General features: G+C 36.6%; 1 protein-coding gene across 4 annotated transcripts in view; it reads right to left on the bottom strand.

The window, feature by feature from the left end:
• Nucleotides 1-19,379, bottom strand: part of UVRAG (UV radiation resistance associated) — a 312,724-nt gene that overhangs the window by 170,664 nt on the left and 122,681 nt on the right. For all 4 annotated transcript variants that reach the window (XM_057553092.1, XM_057553093.1, XM_057553094.1 and 1 more), the window contains one exon: nucleotides 7,522-7,627. In XM_057553092.1, coding sequence (XP_057409075.1) covers nucleotides 7,522-7,627 — 106 coding nt within the window. The remainder of the gene's footprint in view (nucleotides 1-7,521; nucleotides 7,628-19,379) is intronic.

Below are 19,379 nucleotides of genomic sequence, written 5' to 3'. Positions count from 1 at the left end.
TCAAGGCCACCAGAATGGAGGAAGCCAGAGAATGGGGCACCCCGAATTCTGTTTAAATTCAATCTGAGTTTCCGAATCCTAAATCATACCTGCATGAGGCAAACAGAGAGCGGCTGTGCCTAAGGATGAGAGTACTGACCTGAAATCTGAGGCAATGTCCATTGCAGGCATGACAGTTTGAGCCTAACCAAGTTAATTACCTGCTAGAATTAAAACATCAATATTCTTTGGAAAAAAGCAACAAAATCCAGAGGTTCCACAAAATTACACTCACAATGTCCAGGGTACTATGCAATATTACCCAATATACGAAGAACCAGGAAAATGTGATTCACTCTCTAGGGAAAAGACAATCAGCATATGCCAACTCTGAGATGACCCAGATGTTAAAATTATCAAAGAAAGTCACTATTACAAATATGCTAAGTGAAAAAAAGTTAAATATTCTCATAATGAATAAAAAGACATGAAATCTCGGCAGACTATTTGAAAATGTTAAAAATCCAGGAGGCTTCCGCTTCTAGTCAAGGTGGAGTAGGCAAAAGGAACACTGCCCAACTAATTTTACCAGGCTACCATAATCCTAATACCAATCTAACAAAGTAATTTAAAACACAGCTTCCCAATATCCCTAATAAATATAGGCACAAAAACTCTTAAATTATTACCAGATCATATCTAGCAAGGTATAAAAAAGATTGTACTCTATATTGTAGCCATTAGTTTATTCCATAAATGCAATGTTAATTAAACACTTGAAATTAAATCAATGTAGTTCACCGTAGTAACAGAATCAAGAAGAAAATGCCATGATCATTTATTTCAATAAATGCAGAAAAAGCATTTGACAAAATTCAACATCCATTCACGATAAAAATTCAGAAACTGGGAATAAGAGGGAATTTCCTAAAGCCAATAAAAGGCATTGCTAACATTATATTTAATGGAGAAAGGATGAATGATTTCCCCTTATGATCAGGAACAAGTAAAGGATTTCCATGTTTGTCACTTTCATTCAACATTGTACTGTATGCCCTAGCTACTGAAATAAGGCAGAAAAATTAAAGCGCATAAAGCAGTCCAAGTTTGCAGGTACGATTGTTTATATAGAAAATCCCAAGAAATCTACAAAATAACTACTAGAATTTAAAAGTTAATATAACAAGATTGCAAGATGCAAGATTACTAAATTAAAATGAACTGTATTCTTATATACTTGCAGGAAACAAATGAGAAACAAAATTTCAAAAACAATCCCATTTGCAATAATGCCCAGAACAAAAAAACCTCTCATAAAATACTTAGGAATAACACTAACAAAAGATGCCCAGAATCTCTACAGTGAAAGCTATGAGATATTATTGAGAGAATTAAAGAAAAAATCAAAATAAAAGAGACATATGCCGGGACTTCCGTGGTGGTGCAGTGGTTAAGAATCTGCCTGCCAATGCAGGGGGCACGGGTGCGAGCCCTGGTCCGGGAGGATCCCACATGTCGCAGAGCAGCTAAGTCCGTGAGCCAAAACTACTGAGCCCACGTGCCACAACTACTGAGCCCGCGCACCTAGAGTCCATGCTCCCCAACGGGAGAAGCCACCGCAATGAGAAGCCCACGCACCACAATGAAGAGTGGCCCCCGCTCTCCACAGCTAGAGAAAGCCCATGTGCAGCAACAAAGACCTAATGCAACCAAAAATAAATAAATTTATTAAAAAAAAAAAGAGAGAGAGATGCCATGTTCATGGATTGGAGAACTCGATATGGTTAAGATTGCAATTCTCCACAAATTGATCTATAAATCCTAATCAAAATTCCAGCAGGCTTTTTTTTTTTTTTTGGGTAGAAACTGATAAATTTATTCTGAAATTCACTTGTAAATACAAAGAACCTAGAAACCCACAGGAATTTTTAAAAAGAACAAAGCTGGAGAACTTACCCCATCTGGTTTTAAGACAACAAAGCTATAATAATAAGGGAGTCTGTTACCTCACTTAACTTATAAAAAAAACTTGAGATGGATCATAGGTCTAAATGTAAAGTCCAAAACTATAAAATTTCTAGAACAAAACACAGAAGAAAATTTATGTGACTTTGGGTTAGGCATAGATTTCTTAGAAAGAACACAAAAAGCCCTAACCATAAAATAAATTAAAAAAATACATTGGATTTCATCAAACTTTGAAACTTTTGCTCTTTAGAAAGCATCATTAAGAACACAAAAAGGCAAGACACAGACTAGAAGAAAATACTGCCAACACACATATCAGAAAAAGGACTTGTATCCAGAAATGCGTGAGCGTGCATGTGCACACACACACACACACACACACACACACACGTGCATGCCCACACAGTCTTTAACCACAGCATAAGAAGACAAAAGTCCCATTTAAAAATGAGGGAAGGGGGCTTCCCTGGTGGCGCAGTGGTTGAGAATCTGCCTGCTAATGCAGGGGACACGGGTTCGAGCCCTGGTCTGGGAAGATCCCACATGCCACGGAGCAGCTGGGCCCGTGAGCCACAATTGCTGAGCCTGCGCGTCTGGAGCCTGTGCCCCGCGACGGGAGGGGCCGCGATAGAGAAAGGCCCGCGCACCGCGATGAAGGGCGGTCCCCGCACCGCGATGAAGAGTGGCCCCCGCTTGCCGCAACTGGAGAAAGCCCTCGCACGAACCGAAGACCCAACACAGCCAAAAATAAATAAATAAATAAATAAATAAATAAGAAAATCCTTTAAAAAAAAAAAAAAAAAAAAAAATGAGGGAAGGGACTTCCCTGGTGGCGCAGTGGTTAAGAATCTGCCTGCCAATGCAGGGGACATGGGTTCGAGTCCTGGTCCAGGAAGATCCCACATGCCGTGGAGCAGCTAAGCCCGTGTGCCACAACTACTGAGCCTGCACTCTAGAGCCCGCGAGCCACAACTACTGAGCCCACACGCTGCAACTACTGAGCCCGCGTGCCTAGAGTCCGTGCTCCGAAACGAGAAGCCACCGCAATGAGAAGCCCACGCACCACAACAAAGAGTAGCCCCCGCTCGCCGCAACCAGAGCAAGCCCGCGCGCAGCAACAAAGAGCCAGTGCGGCAAAAAATAGATAAATAAATGTATGTTAAGTTTAATACATAGCAAGACAGATACCTGTATATACCAGCTCTGTCCACTGAGAGGGCTTAGAAGCACTTACAACTCAGAAGCAACAAGCACACACAGTGCCCATATCTTGTTTCTAAATTCCATTATTCAATGAAAGAAACAGGATTCCTAGGAGAAATGGCTGATTCTAGGGCTGAGACAGGGAAAATACCTGATGAGTCCAGATCACATAGTGCCAGAAATTAAGAACTTGCTTTAAAAAACAAACGAACAAAAAAGAGATGAGGGCATGTCAAAAGGACACAGAATCCATCCTGAAAGAGCTCTCAATGCCACAGCTGAAGCAAGGAAATAAAGAACATCGTATCAGATTGTAACCTAAAGTATAAAATAAATAGATACAAATCCATACTGATAATTAAACAACTGAATAAATAAATGTGTGGAAGAAGGGACAAATCTTCCTCACAAAGTACCCAAATAATGTGTGTAGATAGTCTCCCCTCCTCTGGAGTGGAGGCTGGGCTTAGAATCTGGCTTTCGAAAAATTGAGCAGGGAAAGGGAACTCTAGAGTGCATAAACCTGGGAGACATCACCTTAACCTAGTGATCAAGGTTACTATCAACAGTGATTAGTCATGGTGATTTAAAAATAGGGAAGAATGAAAAACTGTCAAAGATCAGAGAAGCCTAGGAAGTCATGATGACTAAAACCAGTGTGGTGTCCTAGACTGGATACTGGAACAAAAAAAGACATTAGAATCCAGTCTAATCACAACAAAACATCAGACAAACCCCAATCAAGGGATATTATATAAAACAGCTGACCTAGTAATCCTTAAAACTGTCAAAGTCATCAAAAAAATCAAAGTCTGAGGAATTTTCACAACCAAGAAAAGTCTAAGGAAGCTTAGCTACTAAAAGCAGTATGGTTTCCTGGATGAGATCCTGGAACAGAAAAGGGACATTAGGTAAAAATTAAGGAAATCTGAATAAAGCATGGACTTTAGTTAATGATGACTTATCAATACAGGTTCAATAATTATGACAAATGTACCATACTAAGGTAAGATGTTAATAATGGGAGAAACTGGGTTGTGGGGTTTACAGGGTAAACTCTCTGTACTACCTTTGTAATAATTCTATAAATCTAAAACTGTAGTAAAATAAAAATGACATAGTGGAAACACTGGTGAAACCTGAATAAAATCCACAGTTAATAGTAATGTATCAATGTTAATTTCTTGGTTTGATGATATACCAAGTTGTATGTACCATGTCAAATGTAACATGGCTATACAAGAAGTTAACATTAAGGGAAACTGGATGAAAGGTGTATGGAACCTTTCTGAACTATCTTTACAAGTTTTCTGTAAATCTAAATAGAGTTTTTCTTTTCCTAATGGGCAAAAATATTTAAAATTACACCTCCTAAAAGATAACCAATAAAGATATGAAAAATTATCATAATAGAAATACAATTATAAACCAAAATAAGAAAGCACTATATACCCAATAGCTAAAATTAAAAAGACCACCTCTTAAATGAAATGCACAAATCCCTGAAAGACACAAGCAACCAAAGCCTACTCAAGAAGTAGCTAACTTCAGTAACACCTCAACTATTAAAGAATTGAATTCCTAACTCAAAGCCCACAAAGAAGACTCCACAAAGGCCCAGATGGCTTCACCGGTAAATTCTACCAACCTTTAAGAAATAAATCCAATTCTACACTTACTCTTCCAGAAAATAGAGGAAACACTTCCCAATTCACTAGCTGTGACCAACATTACACCAACAAAACCAAACAACAAGATGACAAGAAAACAAAACTTCAGATCAATATTCCACCTTAATATAGATGCAAAAATCCTTTACAAAATTTTAGCACGTTGAATCTAGAAACATACATAAAAAGAATAATTCATCATGAACAAGAGGGGCTTTCCCTAGAAATCCTAAGTTGGATGAACATTCAAAAATCAATCAATGTACTTCACTATCATAATACAAGAAAAAACCATAAAATTATCTCAAAAGATACAAGGAAAGGCAATTTGACAAAATCCAAAACATTTAAGCAAAAACTCAAAATGACAACAGCAGAAATTTCCTAAAAAGCATAATTAAATGCCAAAAAATTATGTTGGACATTGACGAGAAGATGTCAAAGTTTCGAAAGTCATCAAGTATGAACCCAATTTCTTCTATACAGTTAATTACATTTGATCTTAGAAGGTAATCTGATTTCTTTACACATCAAGTATGCCTTCTGACTGTATTTACACTTAGACTAAAATTAATTCTTATATATTGAAAATGCTTGGGTTGAAGTATAATGACCTTGGGCCAATTTGGAAAGGGAATGAAGAAAAAAATATAATCGTAAGGGCTTCTAATTTCCTACAGGTAAACCTTACAGTAGATAACAAACAAGTACCTGGTATTACTCTCTGAAAGGAGACAAGGAAACCAAAATTTCTGTCTCTATTTGTCAATGATCATGGGAAAGTTGCTTACTTTCTTTAGGTCTCATTTTCCTGTTCTTTTAAAAAGAGATTACACTAGATTCATCCTTAAATTCATCAAATATTTATTGAGCTCCTACTGTGTGTCAAACACTTTCTAGACACTGGGAAATACAGCCGTGAGGAAAAAAAAAAAATAGACAAAAATCCCTCTCCTCACAGAGTTTAGAGAGACAGACAAATAAAATACATATATGAAGTATATAGCATGTTAAAGGGTAATAAATACTATGGAGAAAAACAAAACAGGGAAGGGGACAGAAGGTACTGAGGGGAGTGTGGTTTTAAGTGAGGTTATAAGGAAACTAGATTTCTAGGTTCACTTTCAGTTCAAAAATCCAGTGATTTTCTTATATGTTGACTAGGCCGCATAAAAACACACAGTGAACCTCTGAACCTGACCTCTTTAAACTCATACATTCTATCACCTTGCTCTGCGTGTCACCACTTATATTTTAGAAAAATAGGATTAAACATACATTTTTCCATACTGAGACAAAGCATATGCTGTCACTTAATGAAATAAGTAATTTCCCAGCCTTGAGAGAGGAAAATAAGAAAAAACCTAGCAGTTTCTCCCCAAAGGCTCTAAAAATGTGGTATTTTTGTACACTACAGAAAGGATTAAAATTAGCTATTTTTTCTCCTCCTCCAATGTATCTGTGGCCTGGAGTTTGGTCCTTTATTGGACCTAAGTTACAAAAGGAGGTGGTTTAATAGCTTCTCCAAAGTGGAAGATTTTCCATAGGTGTGAAAAGTCGTATGAATAAAAAGTGTCACTACCATAGTTATTGCAGCTACCATATTTTGTATGCCTGCTATGTGCCAGGTACAGCACTAGCCATTTTACATATCAGACTGAACTATATGACACTGCCATTTATAGGTCAAAGTCAGCAGTTTTATATAGATTAAATACTTTATCATCTGTTAATTTCAAATTCCACGAGAGAGAAGTCTGTATAGGTTAATTGCAATGTTGCTTTCTATAGTTCATCCATTGAATTATTATCTCAGACAAATCTTATAGACAATGGAACTTTTGTTTGGGGACATAAAGACCTTTTGCCAAGTTGATAGTGCTGTGAAAGACAGCTGGAAGATACTGCCTATCTATGGTATCGAGTTTGTACAAACAAATACTTAAAATTTTTCTCTTCGGACTTAATTTGAGGATTTGAGTTTTAAGTATCATTATCTATAGCACAAATTTCATCAAAAGCTATCATTAGCACTGTGACTTCATTTTGAGAAAAGCTCCGTTTATTGGTTATACCCACTATTCTGCTTAAAAAGATAGAATCTTCATTCCAAGATTAATATTTTTTTCCCCACTAGGAAGAGTATAAAGCAACCCCAAAATTATACTAAAATCTTAAATCTGTCCATTTGGATTGGAATTTCTATTTCTTTGGAAATACCTCATTAAAAGAATCTTTCCCAAAACAGAATACTGTCCATAAACTAACCTATTAAATTCAATCCAAATAATTTTAAATTCATCTTTTAAAAGCAGATTAGTATCTACAGTTTATTATTTTTTTTCTTCTGGCAGCTATTTTTCATTCACTATACAGTTCATGTCTAGAGTTCACATTTATAAGATATTAATAAAATATCTTTTGATTATCTTCTAAGTAATTGTATGTAATCTAAAGTTTCAACTAGCATAAAAAGGCAGGCACTTTGTATGTTACACTATTAGCAGATGGGAAAGTTTGTTTATAACATTTAAATGCCAACAGAAGTCTCAGTGAAACATTAAGAGGAAAAAATAAAAAGAAAGAAAAAACTACCTGAAGTTTTGTGGGGGAAAAAAGAGGGAAATAAATACAAGAAGAATACGGTGATCACAATATTTAAAGTCAAGGAATTTAAATAGGTTAATATATAAAAACCTACCAGCTCATTGCTTGTAGATGTGAGTCTTAGTTTTTCTTCAATTTCCTTTCCAATTTTCTGAACAGTTACCTGAGTCTGTTTAATTGCACACTGGGCTCTATGAAGCCTAGAAATAAAAGTTGTAGAAAAATTTAAGTGAGTTAACTATAAACTCAACACAGAGCCACAGGCATAAATGGAACAAAATGAGGACAAAGTTTCCAGGATAAAGAAAATTAATAATGAACTCAACTGATGATTTCACAATTCTCTAGCATATTTACAACAGGGAAATAACAAGAGTCACGATATGTTCTAAAAACACCCTTTCTGTACCCATCTGACTGTCTGTGATATATTGAGAGCTAAAATGAAGAACTCACAGGAATCTGAAAGAGACCTTAGAAAATAATCTGATTGAACTATATCATTTTACAGATGGGAAACTGAGGCCCAGAGAAATTAACTACATTACTAAAGTCACCCAAAAAACCCACTGCTATGAAGGCTATTACTTGTTGGGTATCCATAAAGAAAAAAAAATTAACAATAATCCCAAGTTAAGAAGACTGAATTAAAGCAACAGCCCCTTTGAAACTAGGAGCATTGAAAAAATTAACTATTTTTCTTTTTTGCTTTAATTTTGGGTTTGTGTTTTTCTTTGTCTCTTTGTCTTCAAGTATAGCTTATATATTTTGTATACATGTACATATTAAAACTGGTCAAATTTTCTTTATTCACAGGTAACATGATTTTCATGTAGAAAATCATTAGGAATCCACAAAACAACTACTAGAACTAATAATGTCACAGGATACAAGATCAACAAACACTCAGTTATATTTCTATATATGGGTCAATAATTTCACAGTCACAATCCCAATTCCAACAGGCTTTGTTTTTGTGTGTATGTGTGCTTCTTTTTGTAGAAATTAAGAAGCTGATACTATAAATTATATGGAAAAACAAAGAATCTAGAAGAGATAAACCAATCTTTAAATCTGCCAGATTTCAAGACTTCCTTTTTTATAAAGCTACGTAATCAAAACAATCTGGTACTGGCATAAGGATCAAACAACAGATCAATGGAACAGAATAAAGAGTATAGAAACAGACCTACACATATATGGCCAACTGATTTTGGACAAAGGAACCTAGGCAAATTAATGGAAAAAGGAAAGTTTTTTAAACAAATGGTGCTGGAACAGTGGATAAACACAGTTGCTGTGAGGTAGGGAATGAATCTCATTCCCTACCTCACAGCACAAAAAAACCTAATTCAAGGAGATCATAGTAAACATAAAAGCTAGAGTCATAAAATCTGTAGAGGAAAACACAGAATCTCTTGCAACCTTGGGGTAGGCAAAGATTTCTTAGAGAAGACACAGAAAGCACTAACCTTAAAATTAAAAATGGATAAATAAGGCACTGCCGAAATAAAAAATGTCTTTTCATCTAAAGATGTTGTTAAGAAAATATAAAAGCAGTCCATGGACTGGGAGAAAATATTTGTAAAACATTAATTCGACAAAGTACTGTGCCTGGAGTATATAAAGAACTCTTACAAACCAGTAACAAAGAGACAACCCAATTAAAAATGGGCAAAAGAGTGAAACACTTCACAAAAGAAGATATAAGAAAGGTCAATAAGCATAGGAAGGGCTTCCCTGGTGGCGCAGTGGTTGAGAGTCTGCCTGCTAATGCAGGGGACACGGGTTCGAGCCCTGGTCTGGGAAGATCCCACATGCCGCGGAGCAGCTGGGCCCGTGAGCCACAATTGCTGAGCCTGCGCGTCTGGAGCCTGTGCCCCGCGACGGGAGGGGCCGCGATAGAGAGAGGCCCGCGCACCGCGATGAAGGGCGGTCCCCGCACCGCGATGAAGAGTGGCCCCCGCTTGCCGCAACTGGAGAAAGCCCTCGCACGAACCGAAGACCCAACACAGCCAAAAATAAATAAATAAATAAATAAATAAATAAGAAAATCCTTTTAAAAAAAAAAAAAAAAAAAATAAGCATAGGAAAAGGTGCTCAAAATCTTAGTCATCATGGTAATGAAAATTAAAGTCGTAATGAGATAGCATTTCACACTTGTCAAAATAACTAAAATTAAAATGACAACACCTGATGCTAGCAAGGATGTGCAGCAACTGAAACTTGCATGCATCGGTGATAGAAGTATAAAATAGTATCATCACTTTAGAAAACTGTTTCTTTTAAAGTTATACATACATCTAACCTATGACCCAGTATTTCTACTCCTTACCATTTACTCAAGAAATACAAAAACACGTCCACAAGAAGATATGTATAAGAACGTTCATAGAAAACAATCCAAACGTCCATCAAACAGGAGAATTAATAAGCAAATTGTGGTATACTCATACAGTGAAATTCTACTCAGCAATAAAAAGGAAAACAACACTGAAATACACAACAATATGAATGAATCTCAAAAAAACATTATGCTGAGTGAAAAAAGCCAGGAACGAAAAAGTACATACTATATGATTCCATTTAAACAAAGTTCAAGAACAGGTAAAAGCAATCTATGGTGACAGAAATCAAGAGTGGCTAGCTGGGGCTTCCCTGGTGGCGCAGTGGTTGAGAGTCTGCCTGCCAATGCAGGGGACACGGGTTCGAGCCCTGGTCTGGGAAGATCCCACATGCCGCGGAGCAACTAGGCCCGTGAGCCACAATTACTGAGCCTGCACGTCTGGAGCCCGTGCTCCGCAACAAGAGAGGCCGCGACAGTGAGAGGCCCGCGCACCGTGATGAAGAGTGGACCCCGCTCGCTGGAACTGGAGAAAGCCCTCGCACAGAAACGAAGACCCAACACACCCAAAAATAAATAAATTAATTAATTAATTAAAAAGGAAAGGAGGGGGGAAATTGATAAATGAAGATTAGTGTAAAAAAAAAAAAAAGAGTGGCTAGCTGCCTGGGTGAGGCAGGACTGACGGGTAGAGAGCAAGGCGAACTAAGGAACTACCTGAGGTGATGGAAATGTTCCATGTCTTGATTGGGGTGAGGCGCACAGGAGGATACACAGAATTTAAACTTGAAATCTAAGTATTTCACGGTATGTAAATTTTACTTCCGATTTTTAAAACTGGTCAACTGTCCTAAACTGAAAGTTATCCTACATACGAGGACGTTAATTTTATCAGGGAGTTGATGGCATCAACACCTCTGCCAACATTATTATTACGACACCTTGCGCTAAAAATATTCATGACATATTCTGCACTTTCAGAAGTTGCCTGATAGTTACTGAGGATTTCTTAGGTCACCTAAAAAGGAGCAAATCTTATGAGATTACTCATGAGATCAGTTCTTCTGCAACTTCCTCAGGACTCCAAAGGAATCCAATAGAGGAGATTATCCTCCATCCTATTGCCTCTTGCTCTGGGTGTGAATGCGTACACACTCTCTTGATGGCAATACTCGCCTACAAAGGTGACGCTAAAGAAATTTAAAAGCAAGGAGAGGCCCTTTGTGATGTGGTCCCCACCTCGTTTCTGATATTCTTACCTTGCACGCGCAACTCCAGCAATGCTGAACTACTAACAACTCTCCCCAAACACATCATGCCATTTCTTCCTTCTGTACCTTTGAGTGAGCTGTTCTATCTGCCTACAAGCTTCACTCTCTCTTAACAGATAAGTATACTCCCAAACCCACTAACAGGCAGCTCAAGCATACCTTCTTCTTCAAAGGCCTTCCCGACTGTTCCAGAAAGGTAGAGGCACTTCTTCCTATGGAGATCCACAGCATCATGTATACAACAACACTAGCAAAGATTATAGAACCACATTTTACAGCAACTGCCTATTTCCTTATCTATTTCTTTACTAGATTTCTGGGAAAAAAGAAAAAAAAACACTCATTTTTTTCATTTACATTCCCAGTACTTAGCAGAGAATGTGGCACAAAGGCACTCAAAATATATTGCTGACTGAAGGTCGACTAATGCCTGCATATAAAAGTCAGTCCCAAGATTTTGATTATTTTTACTGATATCAGTGAAAGACTAAAAGACTAACGTACTAGTTTTCTATATCTATAACTTCAAAATATATTCCAAACAAAAATCACATAAATTAAAGACCGTTCACTCTGGCAAGAAACAAGCAATTTCTACTAAAAATGTTATCAGAATTCTAATTTGATAGGCATTATCAACCCAAAGTAGAAATCAACAAAATAGCCTGTTACTTTAAAAGGAGGGAAAATGCTGCCTAAAACTCACTAGAGTACTATGCAAACAACCTTGTCAAATGGTAAAGACTTTAAAAATAAAAATGATTCATGACCATAATTAATGTATGACTTCAACTATTTGGCTCTCACTGCCCCAGACGCTTTCTGATCTTACCTTAGGGGCTTAAAACACACAGACAGAGTCACATTTCCTCCAATCTTCAGTGTTATCCAAATAGACTTTCAGAGCCCCTGCTACATCAAGACAGAGCTAATAACGTCCCCCTTTCAAGCTCAACAGGAGAATAAAAGTTTGAAGTGTTTAGGCTTTTAAACATAACATGGGACATCCTAATTCCCCTGGGGGTGAAGAGGTGAAGGACTGACAAGAAAAGAAACAACTGCCTTACCTCCAAACCAGCTAGCCAGTTTCAGAGGAATGTTTCTTGATTTTGCAAACTATGAAATGGTACTATAAAGAAATATAAATCATCCAGTCATCTGGGTGATTAGTCAATACCAACACTAATGCTCTCAAGCTGAAATAAAACTCATCATCACTGGTGTGGGGAGGATAGGGATCAACTAGCTATCTGATAGGTATTCTGGTTATAGCAAATACATGCATATTATATCAATATGTTTTGAGATAACAGTAAAATTGAAAGTGGGTTAAAAATAATGCTTTGCAGCTAGATATTGCTGTGAATGTAAAGATACATTGAACAAAAAGTATTATGTCAAATGAATATTGAGACCATACCTATCAGATATTAACAATAATCTCAGTAAAGGAGAAGTTAGGAAACAATTTTTGCCTACTTAGTATTGATCATATCACATCTGAATGTTGCATTCAATTTTAAGATGATGAATGACAAATTAGAGCACCTAGAAAGTCAGTGAAGTATAGCTCCCTATGGCTTGCAGGGAGAGATTAAAAGGGAAAAGAATATATAGGATTCTATTGAGAGAAATAGATACCTTATCATTAATGATTTTGTATTCCATATGAAGGAGCTTAGATTTTTATTCTGAAGGTATTAGGAAACCATTAAAAAGTTTTAAGCCAAGAAAGATTTAATGACATTTGCACTTTCTTCCTGTAATTAGGTGACTGGGATACAGAGAAACAAGACTGTAAACAGGAAGGCTAGTATGAGGTTAATTTAACAGTCCTAGCAAAAGTGTAGGCATTGTCTTAAATTAAAATAGGAACAGAAAGGATGATGTAGATGTGAAAAGTTAGAGAGGAGATATAAAAAATGATGCCTGAAAATTACCAACATCAAGAACGCAAGAGAAGACATCACCACAGATCCTATGGACATTTAAAGGGAATTAAGGGAAATTATGAACAACATGCCAATAAATTTAACAACTTAGATGAAATAGTTAAGTTGCTTAAAAACCACAAGTTTCCAAACCAAACAAATGAAATAGAAAATCTGAATAGTTGTTATCAGTTAGAGAAGCTAAATTTATAATTAAAAACCTTCTCACATAGAAAACTACATTCAGATTGCTTCACTGGTGAAATACTAGTCTTAACAAAAACCTTTCAAAGAAGAAGGAACACTTTTCAATTTGTTTTAAGAGGCCAGAATAACCTTGATACCAAAACATCACAAGAAAAGCAAATTACAGACAATACAAAAATCATTAATAAAATTAGCAAATCAAATCTAGCAATATATGAAAAAGATAACACATCTTGATGAAGTGGATTTATCTGAGGAGTACAAGGTTGATTTAACATTTGAAAATCAGTTGTGACAGAATGAAAGAGAAAAAACGTATCATTATCTCAAAAGTTGCCCCAAAAAAGCATTTGATAAAATTCAATACCTGTTAATGATTTAAAACAAAAATCTCTCAACAACCTAAGGAAAAAGGATAATAAAGGGTTATCCTGATAACCCAATCTGATAAAGGGTTTATACTAAAAATCTGCAGGTAATACTTAAGATCAGGAATAAGAAAAGATGTTTACTTTCACTACTCTATTCAACACTGTACTCAAGATCCAAGCCATTGTAATAAGGCAATTTTAAAAAGTCATAAATACAGGAAAGGAAGAAGCAAAAATGTCTACTCACAGATGCTATATGATTGTGTACATAGAAAAAAAAATGTTTTAATCTATAATCAAACTAATAATAAACTTAGCAACATTGCAAGATTCCAGGATAATTCACAAAAATCAATTGGTATTTTTATATAGTATCATTAAATAACTAGATGTGAAAGAGGTGAAAGACCTGTGCACTGAAAACTAGAAAACACTGCTGAGAGAAATTTAAAAACAACCTAAACAAATGGAGTCATGTACTATTTCATGGATTGGAGGTTAAGAAGTCAAGTCTCCCCCTAAGTTTATCTAGAGTCAATTAATCCCAATCAAAAGCCTAGCAGTCTTTTTTGTTTAATTGACAAGCTGACTCAAAAATTGATATGGAAATATAAAAGTCCTAGAACAGCCAAGAAAATGTTAAAGAACAAAGCTGGGAGGCTTACACTACCAGATTTTATGACTTATCATAAAGCTAGTTTGTAAAGCAGTAGTAGTTGCATAAAGCTAAACAAATAGATTGATGAAACAGAAATCAGGATATAGACATAGACCTATTCAATCAATTTATATTTTGATTAGGGAAAGAAAAGCTTTGTCAACAAATGACACTAAAATAAACTAGATATCAATACGGGAAAAAAATGAACCTTAAACTCTACCTCACATCATACATAAAAATTAATTTGAAATGATCAAAGACTTAAATGTAAAAGCTAAAACTATTAAGCCTCTAAAATAACATGTAGGAAAGTATATTCATGACCTTGGGATAGGCAAAGATTTCCTAAATAGGACACAAAAAGTACTATCCATAAAATAAAAACCTGATATAGCATACTTTATCAAAATTTAAAACTCTCATCAAAAGACATTATGGAGAAAATGAAAAATCAAGTCAGAGAGTGAGACAAAATATATATATATATATATATATATATATATATATATATATATCTGACAAAGGACTTGTATTTCTAATGTATACAAAGAATTCCTACAACTTAACAATAAAAACCAAACAACCCAATAAATAAAAAAGGGCAAAATATTTGAACAAACACTTCACAAAAGAAGATACAAGAATGGCTGATAAGCACATAAAATGCTGCTCAATATCATTAGTCATCAAAGAATTAAAAATTAAAATCAAAATGATATACCAGTACAAACCTACTACAATGGCTAGAATTTACAAAACAATACCAAGTGATGTCAAGGAGTAGAGCAACTGGAACTTTCAAACACTGTTGGTGGGATTCTAAAATTGTATAACTACTCTGGAAACTGGTAATTTCTAATAAATTAAATATACACCTATCATATGAGCAGGAAGCTCCACTCTTAGGTATAAGAGAAATGAAAGCATGTGACCACAAGAGACTTCTTTTTCTTCCAGTTTTATTGAAATATAATTGGCATACAGCACTGTTGGGTGAACATCCATCATCTCATATAGATACAAAATAAAAGAATAAGAAAAAAATTTTTTTCCTTGTGGTGAGAACTCTTAGGATTTACTCTCTTAACAACTTCCATATATAATAATACAGTGGTGTTCATTATATTAATCATGTTGTACATCACATCCCTAGTATTTATTTATCTTTCTAACTGAAAGTTTGTACCTTTTGACCACCTTCATCCAAATCCTCCTCCTCCAATCCCTCACAAAAGTCTTTTGGAAAGATATTCTTAGCAACTTCATTTATAACAGTCAAAAAGTGTAAACACGTCCTGGAGATGGTGTGGAGGGAACCCTCCTACACTGTTGGTGGGAATGTAAATTGGTGCAGCCACTATGGAGAATGGTACAGAGGTTCCTTAAAAAACTAAAAATAGGGCTTCCCTGGTGGCGCAGTGGTTGGGAGTCTGCCTGCCGGTGCGGGGGGCGCGGGTTCGAGCCCTGGTCTGGGGGGGTCCCGCATGCCGCGGAGCGGCTGGGCCCGTGAGCCACGGCTGCTGAGCCTGCGCGTCTGGAGCCTGTGCTCCACAACGAGAGAGGCCGCGATGGTGAGAGGCCCACGCGCCGCGATGGGGAGTGGCCCCCGCTTGCCACAACTAGAGAAAAGCCCTCGCACAGAAACGAGGACCCAGCACACCCGGAAATAAATAAATAAAAATAAATTAAAAAAAAAAACAAAACTAAAAATAGAGTTGCCATATGCTCCACCAATCCCACTCCTGGGCATATACCCAGAGAAAATTCAAATTTGAAAAGATACATGCACCCCAGTATTCTTAGAAGCACTACTTATAATAGCCAAGACATAGAAGCAACCTAGGACAGATGAATGGATTAAGAAGATGTGTTTGGGACTTCCCTGGTGGCACAGTGGTTGAGAATCCGCCTGCCAATGCAGGGGACACAGATTCAATCCCTGGCCTGGGAAGATCCCACATGCCACGGAGCAACTACTGAGCCTGCACTCTAGGGCCCGCAAGCCACAACTACTGAGACCACGTGCCACAACTACTGAAGTCCATGTGCCTAAAGCCTGGGCTCCGCGACAAGAGAAACCACTGCAGTGAGAAGCCAGCGCACTGCAACGAAGAGTAGCCCCCGCTCGCCGCAACTAGGGAAAGCCCGTGTGCAGCAACGAAGACCCAATGCAAGCCAAAATAAATTAATTAATTAATTTAATTTAATTTAATTAAGAAGATGTGGTACATAAATACAATAAATACAATGGAAAATTTCTCAGACATAAAAAAGAATGAATAATGCTATGGACCTAGAGATTATCATACTAAGTGAAGTAAATCAGACAGAGAAAGACAAATATCATATGATACCACTTATATGTGGAATCTAAAAAAAAAAGATACAAATGAACTTATTTACAAAAACAGAAACAGACTTGAAGACATAGAAAACACACTTATGGTTACTAAAGAGGAGGGGATAAATTTGGAATTTGGGATTAACAGATGCACCTTCTATATACAAAAAAAAACAACAAGGACCTACTCTATAGCACAGGGTAAACAACTCAAATGTCCATCAACAAGACAATGCATAAGCAAATTGTGGTATATTCATAGAAAAACCACTCACAGCAATAAAAAGGAACAAACTACTGATCTATACTACAATATGGATAAATTTCAAAAGTATGCTGCACAAAAGAGTATACCGTATGGTTCCATTTATAAGAAGTTCAAGAACAGGAAAAGCTAATAAATGAGGAGGCAATAAGAAAAGTGTTTGACTCAGCCAGGGGTGGGGACAAGGGTGTAAGAATGACTGGCAAAGCAGTATGAGGGAACTTTCTGGAGAGAGAAAAATATTCTGTATCTTCATGGAATGATGACAATGTGGGTGTGTATATCTGTCAAAACTCATCAGACTATACATTTAAATTCTCTTAATTTTATGTTGTATAAATTGTACTGCAAAAGAAAAAGAAAAAAATGATCACTGATGTATGGCTTGGGGAACCAGGAAAATGGTGATGTCATTTATTGAAAGGGTGAACAGGGATGAGCAGTTTGAGAAGAAAGTTCTGCTTTCAGTTTGAGGCGCCTGTGCAACATCCGAGAGGAGGTGTTGAGTATGGGTTGAATACAAGGATCTGGAGCTTAGGAGACAGATCTTGGCCGGAGATAAAAATATGGCAACCATTAGCACACAGATGGTTATTAATGCTATGAAAGTAATGACATCATTCTGGAAGACTGTGAGAATGAGAGAGAACAGAGCCTAGAACAGAATTCCGAGGAAAATCAATTTTTAACGGATTAGAAATAAAGAAATAAAAGCTGCAAAAAATTCTGACCCATAATTCCAGAGAAGTAGAAGGACAGCTGGGAGAGTTGGTGTTACAGCAGTCAAAGGAACAGAATGTCTCAAGGAAGTAATAATCACTGTCATAAAATCAAGTAACCTGAGGCCTAGACAGTATCTACAGATTTAGCAACAAGGACTTGATTAAAACTGTTTCAAATCTTTTCACCTCTCTCTATAACTACTGCCACCATCATCTTCTATCTAACCAGTAGCCTCCTAACTGATTTCTAAGCTTCAACTCTTGCTCTTCTCAATTCCAATCTCTACTCAGTACCACAGGTAACCCTGTTCATCATTTGGTCAGTACTAATTGTAGCTTATCTGCCCGGTCTCCAGAATGCCTGCCTTATAGAGCTGTGTCCATAGTCTGATATCACCTACATCACTATGCCTGTTGCAACATGTCAACAATCTTTCTAGACTGGGAAACAGAATATAAAAACTAAAGACTTTGTCCTACCAGCAACACAGTCCAGTACTCCAGGTTTCTCTTCTCACAGGCTAAGAGAGATAGTAAACAAGTTCTCTTTACATTACAATTACAAAGTCTCTAATACATGTCTGCGATTAAATTCCCTTAGAGACAACTATAGAAATATCACAATCTACAAACTTATAATTTAAAAGACTAGTGTTGTATAATATAGCTAGGCCTAACCACTTTACCTTTCTTCATCTCTGATTGATAGACATGAAATGTTTTACTCTAGGCTCTAAATAATAGCTAGTGTTAATAGCTAGTGTTTGATTACCTATACAATGCCTTTCATTAGGTAATACATCTAAAGGTAGTTAACAGGACTTCCCTGGTGGCGCAGTGGTTAAGAATCCACCTGCCAATGCAGGGAACACGGGTTTGAGCCCTGGTCCGGGAAGATCCCACATGGCGTGGAGTAACTAAGCCCATGTGCCACAACTACTGAGCCTGTGCTCTACAGCCCGCAAGCCACAACTACTGAGCCCACGTGCCACAACTACTGAAGCCCGTGCACCTAGAGCTTGTGCTGCGCAACAAGAGAAGCCACCGCAATGAGAAGCCTGTGCACTGCAACGAACAGTAGCCCTCGCTCGCTGCAGCTAGAGAAAATCTGCGCACAGCAACAAAGACCCAACCCAGCCAAAAATAAATAAATAAATAAAATATTAAATTACTTAAAAAAATAAATAAAATAAAGGTAGTTAACATATATGTACTTTTAGTCATGTTTATAATACTTTCCATCAATGATAAAAGGATTTTTCTGGTGACTGAAAAGGCTATGACCTATAATTTTTTCCACACTAAATACAATTTTCAATATATTTTTTTAGAATTCTAGTCAAATAAATCTAGACACAATAGTCATGAATCACCACAGTGCTCCAAACTTCTGACCTAAAGAAACCACAAAATAATACAAGAGTATTGTCTTAAGCCACTAAAATTATGGTAATTTATTATCCATCGATAGAAAACTAATACTCTCTTCCAATCCAAATCTTGACTACCTTGCTTTCAAGGCCAGATCAAATATCATCTCTTCATTATTTCATTTACAGAGCACATTATCACATTAGTCAAGATAATATCTGCACTTTATAGATCTTTAGTCTAATCCTTTATCTGATAATAATCAACACACATTTTAATTTATTCATTCATCCTATCTTCACACTGAGCACTTTCCATGTTGCTAATACTGAGCCTGGTGTTGACAGAAAAGTCATTGGAGACAGTCTATCTCTCCAGAAACAGACAATTTATTTACATATTCATGCAACAAACACTCAAGTGCCTAAATGTGAGCCCATGCCCTGTGTTAGGTAATGGAAATACAGA

This window comes from Balaenoptera acutorostrata, chromosome 9, assembly GCF_949987535.1.
Source record: "Balaenoptera acutorostrata chromosome 9, mBalAcu1.1, whole genome shotgun sequence".
Classification (NCBI taxonomy): domain Eukaryota; kingdom Metazoa; phylum Chordata; class Mammalia; order Artiodactyla; family Balaenopteridae; genus Balaenoptera; species Balaenoptera acutorostrata.
Note: the sequence above shows the minus strand (reverse complement) of the source record. Positions and strands in the feature narration are given on the sequence as shown.